Source organism: Takifugu flavidus, chromosome 3 (assembly GCF_003711565.1).
Source record: "Takifugu flavidus isolate HTHZ2018 chromosome 3, ASM371156v2, whole genome shotgun sequence".
Classification (NCBI taxonomy): Eukaryota; Metazoa; Chordata; class Actinopteri; order Tetraodontiformes; family Tetraodontidae; genus Takifugu; species Takifugu flavidus.
The window spans coordinates 13,341,074-13,366,222 of record NC_079522.1 but is presented as its reverse complement, the minus strand read 5'-3'; the positions used below and the strand labels follow the sequence as shown (position 1 = coordinate 13,366,222).

Sequence of the window (25,149 nt, the reverse complement as noted above, 5' to 3'; positions counted from 1 at the left end):
TAAAGTCCAAAATGAACGTTCAGCTTTAGTTAGCGCGGTGTTTTCAGTTAACCAGTTTATTTTGTTGCATGATTTTATCTTTCTCCAAGTGTTTAATTCTTATGCAGGTCAGGCGGCACCTTAACTTGATGGACAGCTGACAAACATCTCGTTGGTGTCTAACATTTGGTAGCAGCTATGGATTTAATTTATGAATATTAGTCTTTTTGTGTGTATTTTGGCATTTTGTAAAAATTTCTGCTTGGCATTAGTCATGTAAGCATTAGGATTGAAGAAAAAAAACATCTGATTAATCTTCTGATTAATCTTAAAAAAAACACACACAATGTGCTAACATACTAGTTATGTAGTTCTGTAAAATGTTTAATCTAGATATTTCATTTTATCCATATTATTTGATGTCAATAGCATTTTTAATACTATCCCATATGTATTTATTATTTATTTATCAAATATTTATTTAGTTAGTTGTTTGTTTGTTGTTTTGTTTTTAAAAAGCTAAGAGCTAAATCATCCTATCTGGTAGCTTCAGCTAAAAGTAGTGAGTAAGCTGTCAACATCCATTTAAAAAAGCTAAAGACTTGTTATTTTGAGTTGATAAGAAATCAAATTGAAATCCACTCTTAAGTAAATAAAAGCAACAAAAGGTAGTATAAACATGATAATGTTGTTACAAAAGACAAGCTGTGGTGGTGTGTTTGACAGCCAACGTGTCACTATCACAGGGACGCGAGCCAGGCATCCATTGAGGGGGATGGAGTGAATTTGGGATGCTGACGGCTGTAAAATCCCCAGGTCCTGCAAAAGACCAGCTAATCCCATAAGTCCCACATCCACAAACACAGGCTGTCACTGCACATCAGGGATTTGGGCTGCTAAATATAATTTGTCTTGCGTGAGTCACCTCATATTTCATGCTACATGTTTGTTTTTTAAATTCATTATTTGCTATGACACCCTAGGAGCCAGGATTTATGCAAGTGTAATCTCGAGTTTGTCATGTTATACATGAAAAGTTAACGCAGCACTGATATGCAGGTGTGTTCTTTGCACATAAAACGACTTTGATATTACCTTTTTTCAATAATTGTGTAAAACTGGATAAACAGATCTACCTTTTTTGTTCTGTAATGTTAGGACAGCAATGGCTCTAACAACAAAACCCCACAAAATACTGCAGGGACCAAATATGTCATGGTGTACCTCTACCGTCCCCACTGAGCTGTTGGAACTTCCTGTTCTAAGTGGGAAAGTTCCTGGAGTTATAAAATAATTCCTGTCATGGTTGGAGGAGTAAATAATTATAAGAATATTGGGAGGTGACTGTGTAGGTGGGTGGCTGAGGGGTTGACTGGAGGTTACATAAGACACTGCAGTTCCCTTATCAGCCCAGTCTTCGTGTTGTGGATGTGGACTGTCACCACTTCTGATCTTGTGTGTATTACTTGAAGGATTCTGTTCAGAAGAGCAGCCGCAGGTGACGCGCAGCAGCCATGGGTAAGTTCCTGTGACACTCTGAGGACGCTCCTTTTTTGTGCTTTTCTTAAACGTTCCATTAATTTATCTCAAAATATGTGACTTTCCACAGACAAAGAGACAAAGAAACCTAAGTCTGTAAGTTTGCCATCGCGCTTTTCCCTTCACATTTGCACAGGAAGTGAAGTCCACTCTTTTATTAAAGAAAAGATGCTCGGCAGCTGAATAAGTGCTGATGTTTTCCCTCCCTGCAGCAGAAGACACTGTTGGGTTACCCAATAAGCATCTTCTTCATCGTGGTGAATGAGTTCTGTGAGCGGTTCTCCTACTATGGAATGCGAAGTGAGTTGATTTGTTCCAGATGAACTTCTGACCTTTGTGAAGGACAGAGCTCGGCGTGCATATCTGACCGCACAAAATGAGCACACACAGCCTCAACAACTAGAACGCTGCGGCTTCCTTTTGTGAAGGGCTTCACTCAGGTTCTCAGAGTCAGAAACAAAAGAGGTGAAGCAGCTTTCAGCTACTTTGCTCCTCACTTGTGGAACAAACATCCTGGTTGCTGAAGACAGCTCTCACACTCAGTGCTTTCAATCAGGCCTTAAAACATTTAAAATCAGGCTTAATATAGCTCTTATGATCTATTTCTAATTGACTCTGTTTTAATGTACCTGTTTTTTAATGTGATGCCTTTAAAGCACTATGAAAGCTGTATCTTGTTATTATCAATAGTGTCGTTTACACAGTGACCCCCCCCATCCCACCACCACATTAACCTTGTGCCCCCCTCCCACTCCGCAGCCGTGCTGGTGCTTTACCTGAATTACTTCCTGAACTTTGATGATGATTTCGCCACCACCATCTACCACACGTTTGTGGCGCTGTGCTACCTGACGCCCATCCTGGGGGCCATCATAGCCGATTCCTGGCTCGGCAAGTACAAGTGAGGCTTCTCTCCCTTTTCATCTGCAGACAAATATTCTTTGGTGGTCAAAAGCGGACGCGTCGATGATATCTCACCTCGAATTCTCCCCCCCTTGATCGCAGGACTATCGTTTACCTGTCCATCGTTTACACGGTGGGTCAGGTTGTCCTGGCGGTGAGCGCCATTCATGACATCACGGACGCCAACAGGGATGGCATCCCCGACAACATGACCTTCCACATGTGAGTCGAACACGCTCAGGATGGAGGATGAGAGACGTACGACACGGATGTGTGTGATCCAGTGTGTGTGTCTCTCCAGAGCACTGTCCATGCTGGGGTTGATTCTCATCGCCCTGGGAACAGGAGGCATCAAGCCCTGCGTGGCCGCCTTCGGTGGGGACCAGTTTGAAGAGCACCAGGTTAGACGCACGTCCGTATCAATTGGATTGCCTCCCTGGCATCTGCCAGCATGAACGTTCCAGGCTGATGAATCTGTGAGAGGGATGCGTGGCTGCCATGACCCCATTGCCACGCGTGCGTGCACACGGCACATGGTCAAGGCCCACACGGCAATTATCAGCATGACATACACAGTTATCAGCAGTTCCTGTATCTCTGTTTTATTCCACTGAGTTGTTAATTACCTAATAAAAGTAGGTCCGTATGTGCGTTCAAGGCCGGGGTTAAAGGGCGATGCGTGTAAATGACGTCGCCGCCTGTCATGTTTATCTCTATTCTCTCTGCGCAGGACAAGCAGAGAAGCACCTTCTTCTCCATCTTCTACCTCTCCATCAATGCCGGCAGCCTGCTGTCCACTCTCATCACCCCCATCCTGAAAGGTTCGCTGAGGCCGAACACGCAACCGAAACTTTGTAGTGTAGCATCACACACTGATTGAATATGTGTGTGTTGCTCCGTGTGTGTGTGTGTGTGTGTGTGTGTGTGTGTGTGTGTATGGGGGGGTTACAGCTCAGGAGTGTGGGATTCACACCCATCAGCAGTGCTACCCTCTGGCCTTTGGCGTCCCTGCTGCTCTCATGTTTGTCGCTCTGGGTAAGTCCGCACACAATCACTGCACTTATTAATACAGCAAAGAGGTTTCCCAATATGAAGCTACAGCATTTTGACATTGGCCTTCTCTGTGCAGCGGTGTTCATCGTTGGAAGTCCTCTGTACACCAAGACGGCCCCTCAAGGCAACATCATGGTGAAAGTCTGCAAGTGCATCGGCGTAAGTGTCTCCTGGTGACAGCGTCTAAGGTCGTGAAGCATCCCAGTAGTGGTGGAGAACCAGCAGTATATCAGCGTCCTTTCTGCCTTCTCTAGTTTGCCATCAAGAACCGCTTCAGGCACCGGGCTTCTCATTACCCGAAGAGAGCTCACTGGATGGACTGGGCTGAGGAGAAGTATGATGTAAGTGTTGCTACCGCTCGCGGACGAGCACGCCAGGCAGCTGGTAACCTCCTTCTCTTCTATTCTTTCCTCCAAGAAACTTCTGATCGCGCAGGTCAAGATGGTCCTCAAGGTTCTGTTCCTCTTCATTCCTCTGCCCATGTTCTGGGCGCTCTTCGATCAGCAGGTAACCACCAAGGTTCTCTTTGGTTTCTGAGCTTGTAACAGCAAACGGTAAAAGAAGGCTGTGCTTCCTGCAGGGCTCCAGGTGGACGCTGCAGGCGACCACCATGGATGGCAACTTTGTAAGCCCCCGGCACCGTTCTCTGTCACTCCTTCAGAACTGGAGTGTTAGAATCAACCTTCACACTGTCTTTCTCCTCCTCTTTTGTAACAGGGTTCACTGGAAATCCAGCCTGAACAGATGCAGGTGAGACCCTCTGTTGCTAACGTCTTCATCTCTTTGTTGCACGCGTCTGTGAAAGCGTGTTTGTTGCTGACTGGGCATTTTCCCACCAGATCGTCAACCCTATTCTGATCCTGATTTTGGTGCCGATCATGGACAGTATTGTCTACCCGCTGATCAACAAGTGCAAGTTGAACTTCTCGTAAGTTCTTTTGCTTGTGTACGTGCTACTGGAAAGCAGAGGACCAGCAGACTGACTGGTATGTTGTGTGTTTCTGCAGCCCGGTGAAAAGGATGACCGTGGGCATGTTCCTGGCTGCTATGGCCTTCGTGGCTGCTGCTTTGGTCCAGTTGCAGATCGATGTGAGAACAACAACAATAGTGTCACTGTTTGTGCTTTATAGTTGCGCCTTTCACTAAAATGCCACCGTATGTCTTCTAGAGTACGCTGCCAAATTTCCCAAAAGGCCAGGAAAGCCAAGTGAAGTTCATCAACATGCTGAACACAAAAATTGATTTCACGGCTGGAAATAAGCCCTTCTCCATGGAGCCATTCACGGTACACCTTGAGAGTTATGCTATCGCTCTAATGGAGCAAAGGTTCGTGCAGTTTGGAGGAGGCACTGATAATATGTCTTCTTCTCCAGGGCAGAGACAATTATACAAGCTTTACCGAACCCTTTCGGCTGGATCTGGGGCCCAGCGCCTCAGAGGTGGTCACTTTAGAAAATGCCACCCGCAACACCTTGGTGATCATTCAGGAGTGGGCAGCACCGGCGTATATAACGGTGCGTGTAGCATGTGGAGTGACACATGCAACAGCTCTTTGGGCCAGGATTGATTGAACTCTAGATTATGTTTTTATCCCCAGTTTAAGGACATCAATGAAAAGCCAGCAAAGGCTGCTAATGCTATCAGGTATGTTTGAAGTTAATGCAGAGATGACGGGTTTCCTAAAGAAAAAAGAGGTTGCTCATTTACAGCTGCACATTTGAGTATTTTATTATATGTTACAGCGGTTCTGCTAGACAGATGCACAACGCATACATTTGAAACTCTAAAGATGTCCTCTCCTTTCCCAGAATTTTTAACGGCTTTAACCAGACTATTAACGTGACATCGGGTGAACTCGACTTTGGCTACTCTGTCCCCAACAACATGTCAGAATATAGGCTGTTACATTCTGGACAGTAAGTGGATATTTCCTCCGTCTGTGAGACAGTGCACATATGAAACTGCTTTATTTTGATGGCGGTTTGTTTGTGATGGCAGCGTAAACTATAAGATCATGACAATGGATGGAAGTTCCTGTCTATTCAGTCAAACACTCAAGTATGGCAGCTCTTACACATTGGTCGTCCAGCCAAACATAACATTTGAAGAGCAGGTAACTGTGTGTAATAACATTTTTAAAAATGAATAAATAAAAATAATAAAATTGTGGTGCCAGTTGTAATTGTGCAGAGTGTGTCTTGCAGTGCTCCAACATCCTTGTGTTGATGGACATCAGTCCCAACACCCTCAGCCTGGCCTTGCAGATCCCTCAGTATTTCCTGATCACTGCAGGAGAGGTGGTGTTCTCGGTCACCGGCCTGGAGTTCGCTTACTCACAGGTAGAGGGCGCTTCACCCACACGTCCAAGATGACAGACAGTTTAGAAACAACAGAAAATAACAAAATGGCTTCCTGTGCAATTACACAGGGCCTACATTTTAATATGTCACCAGTGAAAAATGCGAGTAAAAGAATAACACTAAGCAATATTGTACATTCCGTGTAAAAATGTCTGTCTGATAAATACAAGAAGATCCCATTGAAAACGATAACCGATAAGTTTGTCTCCACCAAATGATGAGAAAAACTTGAAATCGGAGGACTGAAGTTTGTGTCTTTGTGCTCTCCAAGTCACCAAGCAACATGAAGTCCGTGCTGCAGGCTGGCTGGCTGCTCACTGTTGCTGTCGGCAACATAATCGTGCTCATAATCTCCCAGGCCGCTAGGCTCGAGGAAAAGGTGGGTGGATTCTATTAGTAGGAGCAGCCTCACTGAATGGAAACGCTGTCGAGCACATTTGTCCACTAATCAAACTGGGTGTGTTTTTGTTTACAAGTGGGCGGAGTACATCCTGTTTGCCGCGTTGCTGGTGGTGGTCTGCGTCATCTTTGCCCTCATGGGCTACTTCTACACCTACATAGACCCGGTCAAGATAGAATCCCAGTTTAGCCAGTCTGAGTCTGAAGAGGAGAAGAGGAAAAGTTTGGAGATGGACCACAAGGACAGGTTCGGCCGCCGAAACGAGGTCCGGGAGAGATCCAACTCACGCTTGGATGAGAAGAACACCAAGGAAACACGGATGTAACCCAGCCGCGGACTGGTTCTGATTCAAATGGTGACGTGTCTCTGCTGCGCTGCAGATGAATAGAAGAAGTGTGTGAGGTGGCGCCGGGACACATCATTGGTTCCGCTTCTGATGGACAGCGAGTTGGATCTAAAGATGAGTAGACAGGTATAATCAAAACCCTCCTTCCAAACCCACGTGATTAAATGATCCGGACGTCTGTTGGTTAGTCAAGTGCACTTCAGCTGTCGGGAGACACTTGATTTACAATAATTTATTTTGCACTGTGTAGCAACTCATTTCTATAATTTTGTTTTCGTGTGCCTTTGTATTTTGTACTGTTGCCAGTATTGGAGCGTGCATGTCTTCACATGCGCTCTGGGTTTAAAACTCATCTCGCGAGAACGCTGGTCAGTGATGCTAGCAACTCATTTTTGTCTATAAAAATAAATCATGTCAATTTCTAAAAGGATGAACGCTACCAAAGGTACCTGTGTGGTTAGGAGTGAGTGAGTGGTGACGCACAGCTGTTAGCATTAGATCTTTATTTCTCATGTCACTTTGAAAGCTTACATTTTACTTGAGAATTCTCAAATGACACAAGCAAAGATTATATACAGTACTATAAACTGTCAGCTATGATAAAGGAGACCAAATGTACACATTTTGTATTTCTTTCTGCAGCATGTTTTTTTCTGTAAGGTATAATTTTGCCAGAGGCAGGTGCCCATACTCATAAAGCATTCCATATTTCCATACATAACTCTTTGCAGTTATAAAAATATCACATTTCTTAATTTCTTTCAATCCCTGTGTTGACAAGTGATGCAACTCCTCAACATTATTGCTGCATTAGCACAGTAGTAAATTCTGTAACTCTTTAAGTAAACATATAGTAAAACATGGCTATCAGCAACTTTTTTTTTCTTTTTTTATCCTCTTACAAGTTTCTTTTAAATACTTGAAACACTTTCAAACTGCAAAAAAAAAAAAAAAAAAAAAAAGAAATTGGGGAGGGGGGTTGCAAATCATACTACAAACATGTAGTAAAAGTGTAATAGAGGACATGGCACTTCTGCTTGCATGGAGAGGAGGCGAGAACAGAAATGTTGGTATTCTGCAGCATGGCTCGTCCTGATCTGCGGAATACTGTCAGAGAATGTGGCGTTGAATGATTGCCCCGGGGGGGGGTCATCAGCTTTCATAGGTCTGCTTGCCAGAACCCCCGAAAATAAAACTTGAAATGGAGCCCCAACTGTCCTCATCTCCACGCCATCTTTTAGATCCATGGCCATCCTCACCCAACCGATTTTAAAATTGTCTAAACACGCGTACGGGAGGCAGATTCTCACACCCCCCGACTACAAAAACGAAGGGGAAGCTTCTGCCTCTACACAAAATAAGCTTAGCATCAGAGTTAGTTCTGTGATTCAGCAGGTGATTGAAACGGAAGATTGAGGTTCAGTCAAGGGAGCGACAAATAAAAAATGGAGGAATATTGAAATTCACCTACCGACGAATAAAAGAGAACGTACGGAACGTCTGGATGGAACACCAGAACAGATGTGTGTGTGTGTGTGTCTCGAAAAAGGCAAGGCATTTTCTGTTCTTTCTGTTCTGTTTCTGAACCTTTTTTCCCCCTCTTTTTTTTTTTGAAATCTTTAAATATCTACTTTTTGAACATCATCAGTATCTACAAAATGCACGTGACCATTTTGTACACAGTGATTTGTTTCCTGCAAACTCAAAAATCACGTGCAGCCCCCCCTCCCCCTTCCTCGAAGTCCACTTAAAGCGCTTTACCTGAGGGTTTCATTAAGAATGCTGCAGTTTGCCTTAACAGGGAGGACACGCATGCTCGCAGCCTGGACACGTCCGTGCTCGTGAGCACGCACACACGCAGCTAGCACGCCAACATAAAATCCCTGCAGGTTCATCAAGCATGCCGTCAGTGGTTCTGGGAATATGACACCTGCATTGAGGGGGGACTGAAGTCTTTTTCCGTGGTGTTGGGGGGAGGGGGGGGTCTGGTTCAGGCTCCTGGTTGAACGTATTCAAAGCAGAAATGGTCACAAACAGTCCGGAGTCTGACTTTTTTTTGTCTTGTTCGAGCTTCTTCTGCCGGGGAAAGAAACCAGCTCCGCAGTCTTTATTATCCTCCACTGGGGAGTTCAGTCATTTTTACAGGACTAGGTTGGACTCGCCCCATACGCCCGGCCCAACGTGGTCAGCTGGTTTTGAAGGTCTCGACCCTTGGCTTTTGAACTCCTGGCCTGGATGCTGCTGTTGAAAGTGGGCGACAGGGAGCTGGCTGAGCGTCTAGGGGGAGGAGGACGAGGACGACGTCCTGGTCGTGGAGAAGCTGGAACAAAACCGGAGATTCGTTCAAAATCTGCAGCGCCGAAAAACGGACCGGCCGGTGCGACTGCGCGTCAGCTCGGGCGGTACCTCTGCAGCCTGTGGACCATGTGAGCCACCAGGGAGTCGGAGATGCCCGGGAAGGCCTCCTCTGCCAGCAGGATGGCTGTCCTCAGCTCGTCCAGGACCAAGGGGTTCCCGTTCACCTGCTCCTGTCTCGCTTTGAGCTGGAAACACGAGGAAAGAGAGGCCAGGTGAGCAACAGAGACCGTCTAATATTCAAAGCTGAACTGCTGATAAAAACATTTTAATATGCAAACTATCAGCAGGTGGCGTCCCCCTACCTCAGCTAACGCAGGAGAGATGACTGTGGCCAGGCTCTGTGAATAAGGCCTCTTTGGAATGTCTTTCGTCTGTGGAACGAGACCAGGGACGTGATACACAAGCTAAGATCTCCCATTTCCACTGAGAGGTTACAGTCCCACCTGCTCCGCTCCCGACTGCCCCTCTCCGTTCTGCAGCTTCTTGGGGTCCTTCTCCCGGATGGTGAAGATCCAATCGTCGCTGCCGAAGTCGTTGCCGCCCGACGCCTGCCCGTCCTGTTCTCTGATTGGACAAATTTGAAGAGACTTTACGGCTGTGTATTGTCGTATCCACCCCCCAGCGATGCTGCGGGTCTTACGCAACATTTAATAAAAAAGGAAATAGAGGCTGATCTTACGAGTCGGACTCGTCAGAACTGGAGTCGTTGGTTCTGGACTGCTCTGCCTTCCACCTCTTGTACTTGTCCACCAGCTCGGTTAAGTAGGAGGTCTTCTTCGCATGGCGAACAATCAGCTTATGCTTCAGCAGCTCTTTAGCGGTCGGCCTCTGTGGGGAGTCGAGCATGCGACACGGACAGGTGAACGGGGAGTCTGGGGGGGGGGGGGGGTCACAGATGTCTGTCAGTGCAGGACTCTTCTTACAAAACTGGGCTCCTTGTTGAGACAGGCCTCCACAAACTCCTTGAGCGGTTTGCTGTAGTTGCCCTCCAGCGTGGGCGGGTTGTTCTTTGGGATGAGGAATAAAACCTTCATGGGGTGCAGCTCAGAGTGGGGAGGCTCTCCTTTCGCCAGCTCGATGGCTGTGATGCCCAGAGACCAGATATCCGCCTGGGATGGTTGCGGATGGAAAGAACGGCTTTAATTGAGTTGCACGTATTTCACAGTCTGTTAGCATTAGCAGCTAGCAACGTCAGAGATTAGCCCGATGACGAAGCCTCGGTGAAGTGCACAGTGAGGTCACCTTTGAGTCGTAGGCCGACTGCTTGATGACCTCGGGGGCCATCCAGAAGGGCGTGCCAACAAAGGTGTTTCGCTTGATCTGAGTGTCGGTGAGTTGTCCCGCCACGCCGAAGTCTGCCAGCTTCACCTCTCCCTGCTCGGACAGCAGCACATTGGCAGCTGCGGAGGAGAGAGACTTATGAGCATCAGCTATTTATATTATAATAAAAGCTTTTAACGGCTTCATCTTCCAGATCGCTCCCTCACCAGGATAGATGGAGCAGGAAACTGATATCAACACTTAAGGAGCAGCCTGATATTTGCATGCGTCACCTTTGATGTCTCTGTGGATTTTCTTCTCCGAGTGCAGATACTCCAGGCCCTTGAGGATCTCTCTCAGGATCGTGGCGATTTGGGTCTCGTCCAGAGCTCCGGGCTCCATCTTTAGAAAAATCAAAAACAAAATGCGAGTAAAGAAGCAGCGGATTGTCAGCTTAGCGTCCATGTTGATAATGACTAATTCTACAGGGCTGACAGCAGATAAACGAGTTAAGGCTAAGTGACACATCTGAGTCACATTTGGAAGCTGAAAATAGACAAAATTGCATTCAAAAACTCTCGTTCTAAATGTCACTGCCTTCTTTGGAATCAGTGTTGCGGCGCGTGCGTGCACTTCCTGTTTACAGCATTCAAGTGCTGGTGCGCTGTGTTTGTTTCTGACAGGCAAGGCTGCAGTATCGTGAAGGAAGCAGCGATTTTATCCTCTTCCTACGCGATCACGGCGAGACCGTGGCTTCAGCTGGAGGCAGCGGTAACTTACCAGATCTAACGCAGAGCCCCCACCTAAGTACTCCATGATGATCCATAACTTGGTGCCCTAGAAGAATCGAGGCAGGTGTTAAAAAGCCGTTTAGAGTTTATGGTGCGTTTCAGAGGGCCCGCTGAAGTTTTAAACAAGCCTGGATGGGAGTCATCAAGGCTCGCGGGCGTCTGTAGACATCTGGGGCTAATCCACTTTTAATTTGGGATTACTCAGAGGGGGGGAAAGTGAGCAGAGGAAGAAAAATCCTTTTATGGCATTCAGTCTAGTGAAGGGTTCATTTACGGGGGCACAAAAATGCTACGCTCCAGATTCTCAGTGCGCACAATGTGGCTAGAACGGTGACGAACCTTCAGGTACGAGCCGTAGTATTTGGTAATAAAGGGGCTGTCACACTGGCTCAGCACCGTGATCTCCTGCTGAATGTCTTCTATCTCATCCTCCGCCTCCTCCAGGTCGATGATCTTGATGGCCACCACCTTCTGCGTGCGATTATCGATGCCTTTGAAGACCTCGCCGAACGAACCCTTGCCGATGCGCTCCAGCTTGGTGAACAGCTCCTCCGGGTCAGCTTTGCAATTCTGCACGTGGCGGAAAAGGTGGAGGGGGGGGCACAGCACAGGAGGAAAAGAAATGTGGGTTTTAAAGAAACAAAGCAAAGGGGGGAGCGTCTGTAACACAGCAACACATCTTATTTGTGTACTTGGAGAGAGGTGTGCTTATAAGGATTTATTCGTTTTACTATATTTCCAAGTTAGACCCAAGTCAACGCGACAGAAAATGACATAAATTAAAGCCTCCAGAGGCTGTTAGATGTGAAAACCAGAGGCAGGTGGACGTGAAAGCAACTTGCAATTTTTCTGAAAGCGGGTGAAGGAAAGTCCTGCACACACGGTCTGACAGAAATTCCAAGAGAGGAGATCAGTCAGGGATATTTAATTCCAAGATATGCTGGGTGGCTTCCGAACAGATAGGGATGAACTGCGATTTACTGATTTGCTGCAGGACTCGCAGCTCTCCGACAGCTTCACGCTGTAAGTTATCGCTGCAAAGTGTAAAACATGCACGATCTGAATCTGCCTCCATTTAATTCCACGCCACAGTTGTGTTGTGCTGCACGGGGCCATAACACACGGAGAGTAGACATCTCCTCTAGATACCTACCCAACACAGCTATCCTAAAGATAGCAGCAGAGGAACTGCGTTTGCATAGTCGGGATCTGGGATCTGGGATCTGTTGCTCACCCCGCAGCTCGGACCTGATTCGGTGTGGATCTCTGCGGAGATGTGGCGTTCAATGACAGAAGGTCAGCGCGACACCAGCATCCGTACATCACACGACAGCGACGCGGTTCGAACCCCCGGGGCGCTCTCGGTCGCTCTCACGCCACCGACCCGCTTCTGCTGCGGCCTCGCGTGAGTTAGAAAGCGTTTCGATAAAGTTTGGGAGCGACGCGGGTGATGCGCCACGGACATCGCTCCGAAATTCGGATGCGCCCTGAAGCCCCTCTTCGGAGCGCGAGCCCTCAGCAGGAAGTCAGAGGCTGCGTCTTATAGTCCGGTTGCGACTTTAGTGTATTAGTGTAAAGCTGATTCATGTGACTCACCTGCATCCCCGGTAGGTTCCCCTGAACAGGAGAATGAGCCATGGCGTAGCTGAGCAGATCAGAGCGCCGTCCAACAACGCAGAGATGAGGTCTCGTCGGCTTGACTTATGTTTACAGCCCTGGCTGCGGTGCAGGTTCGCGCTAGTACACCTCCGGGACACCGAGACCGAGGGGGCCCGACCGCAACAGCCACGGCGAATTTAACGTGGCAAGGAGAAAAATGTCATTCCGCACACGCTGGTGTCACAAGCTCAAGTCATCCAAAAACAGCTGAGCAAGCTAACAGACGTAGGCTAATGCTAACTCCGAAGCTGCAAACAAGAAATCCGCAGTTAGTTCATTAGCCAAACTTACAGGCGTCAGATTGAGCGTTAAGTCCCAACATCCATCAATGTGAGAGTTTGAAAGCTCGGAGAAATGAAGCGAGGCCGTACCGACAACAATTTGTTTTGTTGTTTAAAAAAGAAAAATCACCCAACTGTCACTTTCTTAAAGCGTATCCTCTCGCTAACGGTGTTGTCAGCTAGCTAACATGGTTAGCCCGTTAGCTAGCTAGCCAACAGAGAGCCTGACAGCGAGCTGGCTTCGACCACCATTTGACCGCATTCCGCAGATGTCACTCGTGGAGCGAACTTTAGAACGAACCGATCACCCAGCTTTTATCCTTTCCTGTCCCCAACGGCCGCGCAGGTCTGGCATCTGTGGCAAAGATTGTGTTTTTGTTTCCTCCCTTACTTTCGCCCGACACTCTCGGCCATCTTGTCCGTGCTCTGACGCCTCGCTGGGCGGATCCGTATCGACAACAACATCCTGGCGGCCGCCCCTCGCTCCAGGTGTCGGTACCAGGTGGAGCGATGCTCTCCGCCTTTAGTTTGCTTTGGATCGGGTAAATCGGGTAAATCGGAAAAATATCCCCCCATCTCACCTTTAAACCCTAAACCGCGCTGTCTGTGGAAGTTTCATCCGAGTTTTCATTCCACATGGTTACGCGAATTAATTCTGTGTATTACCATTTCTTTACCCAACACTCTTTATATGAGGCTCTTGATAGCCGTCAGTACTGATGAACTATATTTTATACTTTTTTATCTGTGCGTGATGGATAAGGAGGGAGGGTCGACGTTATTTCAGCTGGACATGTGTGAGTTTCGTTTGCCGCATAAAAAATCTGGACATTTAAAGATTTAGAAGAGTGCACACTCCATTGGGCGCAATGTAGATAAATTGTTCACACAAACTGAATTTGAGGGAAATTCAATTTTAAGCCAGTTCAGCCATTCAGCAAAAGCGGTCACTTCCGAGTTTGACCAGACGGGGGCGCCAGTGTGCCACCGTGAGCGCCCTTGCGTAAGCTGGAGGCCGGCGCAACATCGGCTGATACGGATGGAAACAGAGGCATAAAAAAGACGACCCGGGGCTTTAACACAGCTCGTGATTTATTGCTTGTAATATCAGATAAACCCATATTTGTTCAAATGTTGGTGAAAGGGCCGACAGCCATTTTACTGTCGTGTGCGCAGCTGCTTCACCTGCTCCCGTCGCGGGCCTGCATGGCGCAGGCTGACAATTTCCACCTGGCTCGTTCAAATAAGGCACCTTAGGGAATATAACAAGGTTGAGGCAACAGAGCATTGTCACCTGTTTCCCTAATTTAGCGGATTTCAGTTTTAGGACGGCTCAAATCAGTATAAAGTCAACTGCCAAATCAATAAGGTTGATCTAAAAGAGCTGATCCGCGTCCGCACAACATATTCCCGAGAGCGCACACATCCATGTAGCTTTTAAAATGATCATCCGATGACGGGAGCACACGGAGCCGCCATGTGTGCCTGGAGCGCCCCTGAAACGCGTGTGAAGGGAAGCGCTACCTCCCTTCTTCGTGCGTAAATTATGTAGGGCAGGAACGGGAACGCTGTGCTACCTCCATTTGAGAAAACCCGGCCGGTGAATTGGAAAGGAGGGGAGGGAACTGAGCGAGGGGAGGAAAAATCACATAAGCCAACCTCATCTTCAACCTGTGTTTGACAGAAGCGCAGCGGCGCATCTCGACTCGTCCTCTGAAGCCAAGGAGAAGAGAAGATGGACATCACCGATCAAGGAGCTCAAATGGAGCCGCTTTTGCCGACGGTAAGACCAGGCAGTCGCGCTGCTGTCGCTCTCACGTGCACATGCATTTCTAGTGACCAAATTTGCACTGGTGGGAAGAAACTGCGCTGCATTATGTAATTTCTTTTTATTCTGAACCAGGCGATTTGGGGAGAAACGTCCCGTCAGTGCGCTTCCCTGGATATCACGACAAACATGGATGCTGCGCACTCGAAATTGGCAAACTGACCCTGTCGCCGCTAATATTTCACCGTCTTCGTCCTCCGGTGCGCTGTGCGCATTAAAATGATGCGCATTCCCCGCGCTAGACCTATTTTTCTCTCAGTCTATCATCCAAACCTGTTCACACGCTGCTGCAGGCCTGACATGACAGCGTCGTGCGAGAAGACCTTGACGTGGATGTGCTCAACAAGCACCCTTTCAGTCATGACCTTCAACAAATGAATTGCTTTTAACGCAGCGTAAAACAGAGAGAGTCCGTGCGGGATTCTGAAAAACCTGGGATATAATTCACCAGTTCTATCGCCTATTGGGGGCCGAATTTCGCTTCTTTTCCCAGCAGATCTCAGTGAAACTCCCCTTGGCTGAATATTAAATGTCTCAGGCGTAACACACACCTGACGCCAGACTCCGCCAGCAGCATGCCCTCATTAGTATTCAGGTGAGACAGTGGAGACGGATGTAGATCATATTCTGCTTTGGGCTCACCTGCATCCAAAAGCAGCATTTGCTCGAGAGGCAGATCGACAGTCTCCCTGTTTACTGTATCTGTGGTCGTGTTACACAAGGACCCAGTTTGGTTGGTGTCTGATGTGGCGTGGGACAGCTCCACGCTTTCCCCTGCAGTCTCAATGCAGTGTGGCTGCTTATCCAGTTACCCAAGGCTGCCCCCCCCCTCCCCACTTCTCCTACACAGCGAGCAAATGCATTGTCATGGTTTCACCAGGATATGTGCAGGAATTTGTAGGTGGTCGTGTGGCGACACCCCTCACTGCTCGTCAGTAAATAAATGGGCCGGCTGTAGTCGGGCGTAGCGGGTTGCCAGGTTCAGCCACCAAAGCGTCTGCAGGCTGGCAGGCTGCGTCCGAAGGGGTGACAGTAATAGGTTTACTGCAAGCCTCCTCCGCAGAGCATCTGGAGCGACTGTAAAATGTCCTCCGGCCTTGCTTTTACCACGTGACTAATTTTTCTTTTTCTTTGGTGTTTGTCTTTGCAGCAACAGAGCACCCAAGAAAATAAAGATGTGGTGAGTACATCTCTCATGTCCTACATAGGAGACACAGACAGAAACACAGACAGAAACACAGCAGTCACATCAAAACGTTAAAACCCGGATCACATGAAGTGTTATAAGCTGAAAATGATTACACGGCTCAGCAGCTTTGAGATTTTAGCCACAAAGATATTTTTGCCCTCTAAGCATCTCACATGGTTTCACTCCTCCTGAATTCGATGATCTGAGATACTAAATGGCCAAATCTTCCACTGTATTACAATGAAAACTTACCGAGCTAATAATGCCAGGGTTCTAGTTTCCTGATTCCAGTGACATTAATGTGATTGCATTTTACTCTTAATCCACCCTTTCAGTAAGCGCTGGCCTGTTATGAACAGCTGCATTAGGCTCGTGTCTTTAATTAGCCCGCTCGGTTAGCAGAGACCGTGTATTTTTAGATCCCAATTGTCAAACATGTCCATTTGCATCCTGTGGCCTCTGAAGACCGAGGTAAATAGTAATAGATAACAGGAAGTACGGCCCGTAGGCTCCAAAGAAAGCATCAGAGGGGCAGTTGAACAGCGTGCGGGGCAGAGTTTTGATGCATGTATGTCATCTAGTCTAACAAAGTATTGCTTATGCAACTTCAGGCCGGGAGCCAGGCTGACTACAAGGCTGAGTACAAAGTTTCTCCCAGGGGCCCAAACTGTGAAGCTTCCATTTACTGCAGCCAGGGGCTCCCGACTCCTCAAATATGATGAGGTGGAACGGATATTTGGTGTGGTTTGATCGTCTCTGCCACTTTTATTCCTGAGAGTAGAAGAATGGAGGGGGCGGGGGGGGGGGGGGGGGGGGGGGGGGGGGGTGGGGTTGTGTTGTGTGATAAGAGGAAAATCTGAAACAAATCTGTCACGGGTAAAATTTTGATTGAAAGAAAAGACTCAATTCAGTTGTATCTCGTGTTCAATGTGACCGTCTTCACGTGGGTCTTACACAGCTCCACTCGGTCACTCTCCCAAAGGGACGAAGCGCTAAGGGTTTACGAGTTTGTTTTGGTTCGTGGGTCCGTGTGACATCACTTGTGTTCCGTTTGAGTGAGCAGGTAAAACATTAAGCTTTCTTATCGTTGCCACGGTGAAGCAGCAGTTTAATACTTTGAGCATTGATGCGCTGTGATTAAAATGCCGACTGTACACACACACACTGTTTGAATAGCCCCATGCATGATTCTAATGAACACCCGATGCTATCGTCTGTTGCTATAGAGTTCCACTGGAGTGGACCTGCTACTGGAGTTGACTTGGTTCTGGCTGGTGTGCTCCTAATTACCACCCTGATGTAACTGCAGGCCCTCTGCCAGGCTGTCTAGTTAGGGCTGTTTGACTGGATGGGTTTGGCGAAGACGCTGAGGACAGATGGAGAAAGCCTGCTCGCGCGATCTGGGATCACTGCGAAAGCTCTGTTTGACTTAGTGATCCAACTGTGCAAACCCGGCAGGCTGGAAGTCTCCCCACTTGGCCGTTCGGATGCCTTGAGCGGCTGTGCTCCTTTTCCTGGTTGATAGTAGCAGCACGGGTGGACAGGTGGATGGCGAGGCCACCGGGATACCTGCAGTGTGGGGAGAAGATACAGACTGATACACAAACTGTTCCTTGGCTGCCTCTCATGAGTTTTGACTATTACAAAGGGATTTTAGGTAAAAGCAGCTAGCATAAGGTAGACCACCCAACACGCCATCTCTCTGTTAAAGTTTTGCTGACACTAGCTCAACCACATAGCAGCATCCTTCACTCTGGTCTGCATGGGAACGCACACACTGTACCTAAAGATGTGCATATGATCAGGCTGCTTCCTGTTCGCTCTGCTGGGCGTATCGGGCAGCTGCGGTATGCTCAGCTCGGACCGCTAGAATCCCCTCGTGCACAATGGTGCTATTTGACTCCTTGCAACCTAAAGCTCGTCTTAGGTAACCGAGCTACAGAGCTCGGAGGCTTAGCGGAGCATCACTGTGCACAGCAGCAGTGATGTCAGAGCGCTAATCTCTCTGGGGGATTGGCGGATGGACGTTTGTCAGAAACATTTGATGCTACCCTGGATCAAATCCGTTGGAGGCAGAGACAGAGTCGGAGCTGTGCGGTTCTCTCTGCTTTAGTTTCCCTGTCGCGTTTGGGACTTTGTGCAGTGTTCAGCCATATTCCGACATGGGGAGAGCGGCTGACAAGAGCGGCTGAGGAGAGGAGAGGAGAGGGTTGGACCTAAAGCCCAACAGAGGCACCGAGTCGGACTTTGTTGGCTATTTTCTCGGACTCTCGCATAGAATCAACCACCATTACTCTGAGTTCAGAGTGGGGCTCTGGCCCTGAGCCTTAGCCTCGTGTCTGAGCGTTGTCGCAAGCACAAGGGGAGTTAGCGGGCATCCTGCATCTGTGCAGGACAGGCAACATGCTCTCTGTGGACCACACTAAAGGATTTATGTATCAGGTAGGTGACACTGAGTATCTATTGTCCTTGGGGAGATTGCCTATACTGTTAGCCATACGTAATGTTTTTGATCAGGAAAAAATGAATCATTAGGTCATTGTGGAAATATATTAGATCGGTGTTGTGTTATGAATGGCACACTGTGAACACATTATGCTGCAGAAAGCTTGTGTCTGAGCTGCAAAAGAAAAGTGCAAACTGAGCTGATGTGCATGTGAACGGTCCAGGAAAGGTTTGCTGACAGATGGACCGTCATTCTGGGTCGAGAGAGGAGCTTATTCTCAAAGTACTGACCCTGTTAATTGTTTGTGGAGAATCTCCATTAGTTTTCACTACAGTAGAGACTACTCTTCCTCAGGTTCAACAGCACACTGCATACATACATACAAAATAACACAAATTTGATCAAATTATATGTATTTATATTTATATAACAACTGTGATGATGTTTAAGCTAACCGATTAGAAAAATATTAAAAACAATGTTTTCTTTTTATCATCAGCATTTTATCGTCATTTTGCTTTTAAGTGCATGTATAATGCCATAAGCAGCCGTTAATTTAAATCAGGGTCACAGGGTGACGATGTAGCAATGTTTTCATTATATTTCACATATTCTCTCTTGTGATGCTGATCATGCTGCCACGGTAACCAGGCCATCTGTAGGAATGAAAACCATGACAACAGACTACCCAACAGCCAATCACAAAGCATGTAAATTTGTTGCTAATCCATTCCGTTATCAGCTTTAAGCCTTCGCTAGCTTAAGCTGTCGAATACTTCTGGCTCACTGCAAATGAAATGTGCAAATATGTACCATTACAGTAAGTCGAACTTTAGACATACAAACCAAAGCTCTGGGATATTGCTCAAAAAGTGGAGAATGGATTTAAATAAACATATATGATTTCTGAAGTACAGCTCCTGGTCTAGTTCAACGGATGAAATCATGTGAAGATGATGGCGTTTCTGCCTCTGGAGAACCCAGAAATGAGGTCACATCATTTGCTTCTATATCTGTTGGCAATATGATTACAGGCAGGTTCCTGGAAAGAAAACTGTGTTCATCATTGAGAATCAATAGGTCTGTAATTTACTGCGTGGCCGCTAAAGAAAATAGAAAAAAGCAGCAAAGCACCTTTTGACTCTGGAAGACTTCCTTTCTTATATGTCTGGAACTCGCCATCTGTTCATGCTCAGGTATTGTTGCTTTCCCCTACATAAGCCATCATTGAAAATCCTGAACACTGAATAACCTGAAACACAACAGACTTAGCATCCATTCCCACCATCTGGAGTTCAGCAGACCTGGCTCCAAAATGGGAGTCCGACTCTTTAATTTTATATTGATAGGCATCATTTTTGACTTTATCTGGGACCTAGCAGACACAACAGCACAGCTTCTACGGTCGCCAGGGCACTCCATCCCCTTCTCTCCACACCTTTCCAAAAGGTCATTATTCAGCCTGCTTGTACTGCAGCTTCTCTTTAAGGATGACATCATCAGAGTTTAACATTCCTGTTAGAGCAAGGGCAGCTATTCTGGTTGCACTGGGTGGGGATAAAATCCATGGCGTGATAATATGAGTAAGCGTGCACACTCCACCATGTGTAGCCAGACAGAGTATTATTCAGCATCATCGGGCTCTCATTGATCCTGACTCCAGCGGCCTCGGGCCGCTCTCAGTGATGACAGTTTTACATTGGCCAGCCTGGCATTCGTCTCTTCCTGCAATCCTCACAAGAGGTCAAATTCACAGGGAAAAGAGGTATGTTGTCAAGGATGCTTAGAGGCTGCTGACCAGCTGAGGTTTTGAGGCTTATGTTTGGATCCTATCCGTTGAAAATAAGAAACAAAGGATTTTTATTTAAATTAATGCAGTTGGTTATTCTTGTAAAAGAGGCCTGGTTCAAATGCACTCATTAGTTAACTTTCCCACCATTTTCTTTTACCAGTGGTCACCAGATGTGTTAATCTGGTGACCACTAAAGTGATGGCACTGGGATACCTGGGCTTTGTTGGTCTTTCAGGTCAATAACGCGATCCTCCAAAGGCACAGCGAAACAATGTCAGGCATGAAACTCATCATGAAGAGTGGCCGGGGTTGAACAGCCTGTGGTATGTAATCAGGTTTGAAAGGTGGCAGATAAATTGGTTTAGAAATGCCTCCAGTGTGCGTGGGTGGCCAGTGTCAAACAAAAAAATGTATTTTAAAGTGTAAATCGATTTTGTGATTTTAAGTACCGGTACAGTTGGTTTGAATGTGTGTGAGTTGACTCCCCTGATACATCAAGGCTGTTAGGGACCTATGTATCTCTCTACCCAAAAGCTTGTGAGAAATCAGACAATATACATATATTAAAAACAAGATGTCATCATCACCATCATATTTGACAGGCTCAGAGGTGTTGAGATAACAGTGGCTAATGTAGCATGGGATAATTAACAGCTAATCGTACTATGCTACAATGTCAATTCAGTCTCCTAAAGTACAAGATCATCTTTGCGGCGTTGAGGATTAGGTTGCCTCGACTCCAGCTCCCCAAGTTCTTGACTTCTGCTCTGTAGGCTGACTCGTAGTTTCTGCGGAATCTGCCCACCACAATGGTGTCACCTGCACACATGATGATGGCCTTGGCATCACAGGAGGGTTTGCAGTCGTGTGTAGAGGGACAAGAGGAGGGGGCTCAGCACACACCTCTGCGGTGCTCCGCTGTGGATTGTGATGGAGGGGGAGATGAGCTTTGTCATGAGCACAGACTGTCGTCTTCGGGGGGGGGGGGGGGGGGGTTGTGCACCCAGTTATACAGGTGTGTGAAGGCCCAGGAGGTTCATCTTTTTGGGCAGTGTTACTATGGGGATGGTGGAAGAAGCGGAGTTCTAATCTATAAATAGCATCTGTATATAGCTGTCACATTGGTCCAGGTGTGTCAATGTGGTGTGGACGGTCGGGGACACAGCCAGTGTTTTGTCTTCCTGGACAGATTAATCAAAGCTTTATTCATAGATGGTTTGTGGTTGGGTGGGCTTGCTTACTTTTTCTGTGGTGCCAGTGTCTACACAGAGAAGGTGTAGATGTTTAAGTCTGTGTGATTATTGTGTGTGGCGTTCTGTTTAAAAATGTCCCAGTCTGTCTCTTCAAAGCAGTCTGGGAGTCTGGCCAGATCCTGAAGGTTCAGACTTTAGGTTTGATCCTTGCAATGAGATGCTTGTATGCAGGGGTAGGAAACAGGCAGACACGATCAGACCGGCTGAGCTGGAGGGGCAGGAATCGCTTTGTCACCCCTCGCTATGCTGCAGTAAATATGGTCCAACGTGCTCTTTCCTTTTTAAAGTTAAAGGCTGAATCAATGCTCAGATTTAGGCTTAATTCTCTCAAAATATCCTTGCGTTCCAGTAGGGGGTTCCAGTTTTGAGTATTGAACTTGGCAATTTACTGCCTCTGACCTGTGGATGTAGACTCTTGTGTTTGACCTACTGCCTTGCCTGGCTGGCTTCAGGTTGGGAGCTGCCAGCACAGCTGTTATCAGGGCTGGGCTTAATCTGGATTGGATCTGCACCTGATTTGTGCCTCTCTTTAACAAAGACACATCCCCTTTTCTCTTGATTTTCTGTCCCTATGCAAAGTGAGACTGTTGGGTCGCATGTTGAGATTGTGCTGTGGTGCAAGAATGTTTTTGGACAAGATAAGACTCCCTGCTCATGGCAGGACTATTGAATATCAATTGGATGATGTCATGTTTTTTGATTTGCTCTTCAGTTTTGAGCACGTTCACTATTTGTTTATATTGATAATGTGGAGAGCCGCCATATTGCAATTGTGAAGAATTCAGTTATGTTCATGGTTCTTGTGAAGAATAAACAAGAGAGTACGGTATTATTTGTATTTGTTTGTTTCCTTCTAATGCAGCCGCACCTTTTGAAACACAAAACCCTTTTTCCACATATATTTTATATCCACCAATGAGGTACTGTAACAACATGTGGTTGTTTGTTTATTTGTTTGATTGACTATTAGCAAAATAACTCTTTTTTAAATAAAAGGAAATGTTGGTAATGGCCAAGGAAGGTCTGATTGATTTAAATCTTGTATTAAGGCTGCTTAAGTTTACTATACTAGGGATGTAAATCACAATAGGCACAGAAATGACCTGCTTGGCTTTGTTGAACGACCTCCAGTAAAAGAAGACAATTCATAATCTGCCACCTCAGTGAGCAATCCTTTCACCGAGGCTAACCCTCAGATACAAGATGAGCCACATATGAGGGCAAACAAATTCACTGAAGGTATTCCACTTAATTAGAGTATTCGTTTTTATACTGTAGTGATGTTTGAGTAGCAGTACTCACTGTTGAGTCCGCACCCTTATGATGTATATATCTCAATACATCAGGATTTTTGGAGCTGAGAACCAAGTTCAAATAAAATGTTAACTGATTAGGCGAGAGAACAATTTGTCTATTTAAATAACTTGTTTATTTACTGTTTACACTTGTTCATTGTTTACCGAGTATCAAAAAAAATATCTTTAGGCATTGTTTGACAATTTTGTTTTTCTTTCTTTCTTCACCACTTTTTTCCTTTCCAAGGTCACGGGAGGGTACTGGCAACTTTCATTTGCAGAAATTTACTCACACAATTGCAGGACGAATCCATTTCTACATCTTTTCCTCTCTGTACATGCAGTGAAATGGTCACCAGTTTGAAACTCACCAGGAAGCCACTTTAATTTTAATGTCAGGATGGAAGTGTTGACTTGAGCCGCACTGAACAACTACTTAACAGATGTTTAGTGTGTATTTATCATCTTTTTTTGATTCCCTCTCATGATTGCCTACGTAGTTGCCTGGCTGTCAATCATCTGGAGTGGCACCTGAGATGTCCAATCAGGTTACAGAGGTGGCCCGCGCTACCTCGGTCACCCCTGTAGCTCCATCCCTGTATTTATCAGTGTGCACACGTATACACGAATGCACTCATTTACATGCTGCAGTCTGCAGTCTTTCAGGGCCTGCAGCCATTTTCTCCTGTGCCCATGCATCCCTGGTGCGCCCCATCACATTACTCCCAACAAAGGCACCATATGCATTAGCAGACACATATATGATGTTTGCACAACATGCGACAGCAGGCTCAGCTTTTGAGTGTTTAGAATGCTATAAAATGGAGGAAATCGAGCAAATATAACTTCGTAATAGTCATAGTCTTTCCATATTCGCCATGCCTCGTCACATGTGTGCCCCTCCTCCACCTACCCGTCCTGAATCCCCTGGTGTCTTGGTCACGTGCTCTCTACTCTCATTTCCTTGCCAAAGCTTGCCTCAACAGAGAAATGCCTGGTGTAATTTTTTTCACCATGCAAGGCCCTACATCACTGATGCAGTGGTCAGAGACAAGGTTTTATCCTACCTTAGAGGCCGGCAGATTAACTTGAGTGCAGACTGTTGAGCAGTGATGCAACTCTCTGGGCTGGTTAGGGTCCAGCATCATGCAGTAGAGAGACCAGCATCTAAAAATAGAAGCCAGGACCTGCGGGGAGTAGATTCTAGCTCGTCTGTCATAATGACCAGAGTAAAGCTTTTTTGGGGGCATAGCATTGTTTAGCTGCACATCAGTCAGAACATGGCAAAGCTTTCACCTCAGTTGCCTTTGGTTGTCAGCTACAAGCTTCTGGCTCAATTTGTAATCCCTCCTCCTGAGAGACTGACTTCACATCAGCTAAATTTGTAGTGTACATATACAGTTTTTCTAGTATTGTACTTGTTCCCAAATTTCACCATTCTAATGTATTTGCTCAAACCTCTTCTGTTCCCCTATGATCCAGCCTTTTGGCTGAGAACTTTAGGTTGCCCAAAGAATTTAGGACAAATCATCCTTCGCTATTCTGACTCTGCAGATTAGTCCCACAATCTAATGCTCTGCAGAAAATAAAACACAATTATGAAGGGTGGTTTATTTCTTACCTTCAGTTCTAATGAATTTTCTTTCAAGTACCACAGAATGCTTCAGACTCCAATTAAAATGATTTAGCAAATATAAGTGAGAAAAGCTTTAAATCCCTTTGAGCAGAACAGACAGGTCTGTCTTCATTCCAATGATGGTTTCCCGATAACATTTATTTAAATCACTCTTTATTGTCTCTGAAATATTACGTCACTTTCAATTAGACAACATAGCATCCAGGATAAGATGTATACAATATAGAAAACTCAGTGAAAAGACTTAAAGAGCCCTAAAGCAGCATTATGATGCTCACTGAAATCAATAATAGAGCTTCAGCCAACCTGTAATATAGCATACTGCAGTGACCACTGCAGAACTGATGCAGAGGAGATGCGGGGTAGATACGGGCGGCCTTGAGAGATTTCTATTACAGTGTTTATTAGCCACGTGTTGGCTGAGATGCAGTGCTCAGGTTGCGCAGCATTGAAATGCTATAGTTGTATGTATGTACAGTATCTAGCACTAAAAAGTCAAGGATGGGGAGAAACAGTGTGTTGCCAGGGCTGAAGAATTTCCCCTAAGGAGCTGCAGGGCCAACCAGCAGAGCCATCCCCCAACTCTGCTGCCAGGCTTGTCAGGAACATTTACTTCTCTGCTGTTGTTGTCAGCTAGAGGACAAGAAAGGAGGAAATTAAGCAGTCAAAGTTCTACTTAGCTGATGATTTATTTTCTTAGATGTCATATAATTGAAATATTATGTCTCGGTTCTGTGAGAAGAATTATTGTTATTGTTCTTATTAGTATTATCTTTAAATG

The 25,149-nt window shown here is 46.4% G+C and overlaps 3 protein-coding genes across 4 annotated transcripts in view; 2 read left to right on the top strand and 1 right to left on the bottom strand.

Annotated features, from left to right (window-relative positions):
* The first annotated feature begins 384 nt into the window (after window positions 1-384).
* LOC130522629 (solute carrier family 15 member 1-like) lies at window positions 385-7,443 on the top strand. The gene is made up of 24 exons (XM_057027189.1): window positions 385-895; window positions 1,452-1,497; window positions 1,589-1,614; window positions 1,731-1,818; window positions 2,278-2,419; window positions 2,524-2,643; window positions 2,723-2,822; window positions 3,152-3,242; window positions 3,373-3,456; window positions 3,551-3,633; window positions 3,729-3,815; window positions 3,892-3,981; window positions 4,055-4,099; window positions 4,192-4,224; window positions 4,314-4,402; window positions 4,482-4,563; window positions 4,643-4,759; window positions 4,848-4,988; window positions 5,072-5,118; window positions 5,283-5,390; window positions 5,473-5,587; window positions 5,679-5,813; window positions 6,106-6,213; window positions 6,311-7,443. The coding sequence occupies exons 2-24, from the start codon at window positions 1,494-1,496 to the stop codon at window positions 6,557-6,559; spliced, it is 2,184 nt and encodes a 727-aa protein (XP_056883169.1). The 5' UTR covers window positions 385-895; window positions 1,452-1,493; the 3' UTR covers window positions 6,560-7,443.
* Window positions 7,067-13,367, bottom strand: stk24b (serine/threonine kinase 24b (STE20 homolog, yeast)). Its single transcript, XM_057027191.1, has 11 exons — window positions 12,586-13,367; window positions 11,329-11,559; window positions 10,979-11,035; window positions 10,492-10,600; window positions 10,181-10,338; window positions 9,862-10,047; window positions 9,618-9,766; window positions 9,382-9,502; window positions 9,241-9,309; window positions 8,987-9,123; window positions 7,067-8,900 (listed from the first exon to the last, which is right to left on the bottom strand). The coding sequence occupies exons 1-11, from the start codon at window positions 12,625-12,627 to the stop codon at window positions 8,858-8,860; spliced, it is 1,302 nt and encodes a 433-aa protein (XP_056883171.1). The 5' UTR covers window positions 12,628-13,367; the 3' UTR covers window positions 7,067-8,857.
* Window positions 13,368-14,381: 1,014 nt separating this feature from the next.
* The window catches only part of LOC130522625 (sodium-driven chloride bicarbonate exchanger-like), a 28,621-nt gene continuing 17,853 nt past the window's right edge, over window positions 14,382-25,149 (top strand). Inside the window, exons 1-2 of one of the 2 annotated variants that reach the window (XM_057027184.1) lie at window positions 14,382-14,712; window positions 15,908-15,937. In XM_057027184.1, the coding sequence (XP_056883164.1) occupies window positions 14,665-14,712; window positions 15,908-15,937 (78 nt within the window). In that variant the 5' untranslated portion in view covers window positions 14,382-14,664. The remainder of the gene's footprint in view (window positions 14,713-15,907; window positions 15,938-25,149) is intronic. The other variant, XM_057027183.1, reaches the window with a different exon arrangement.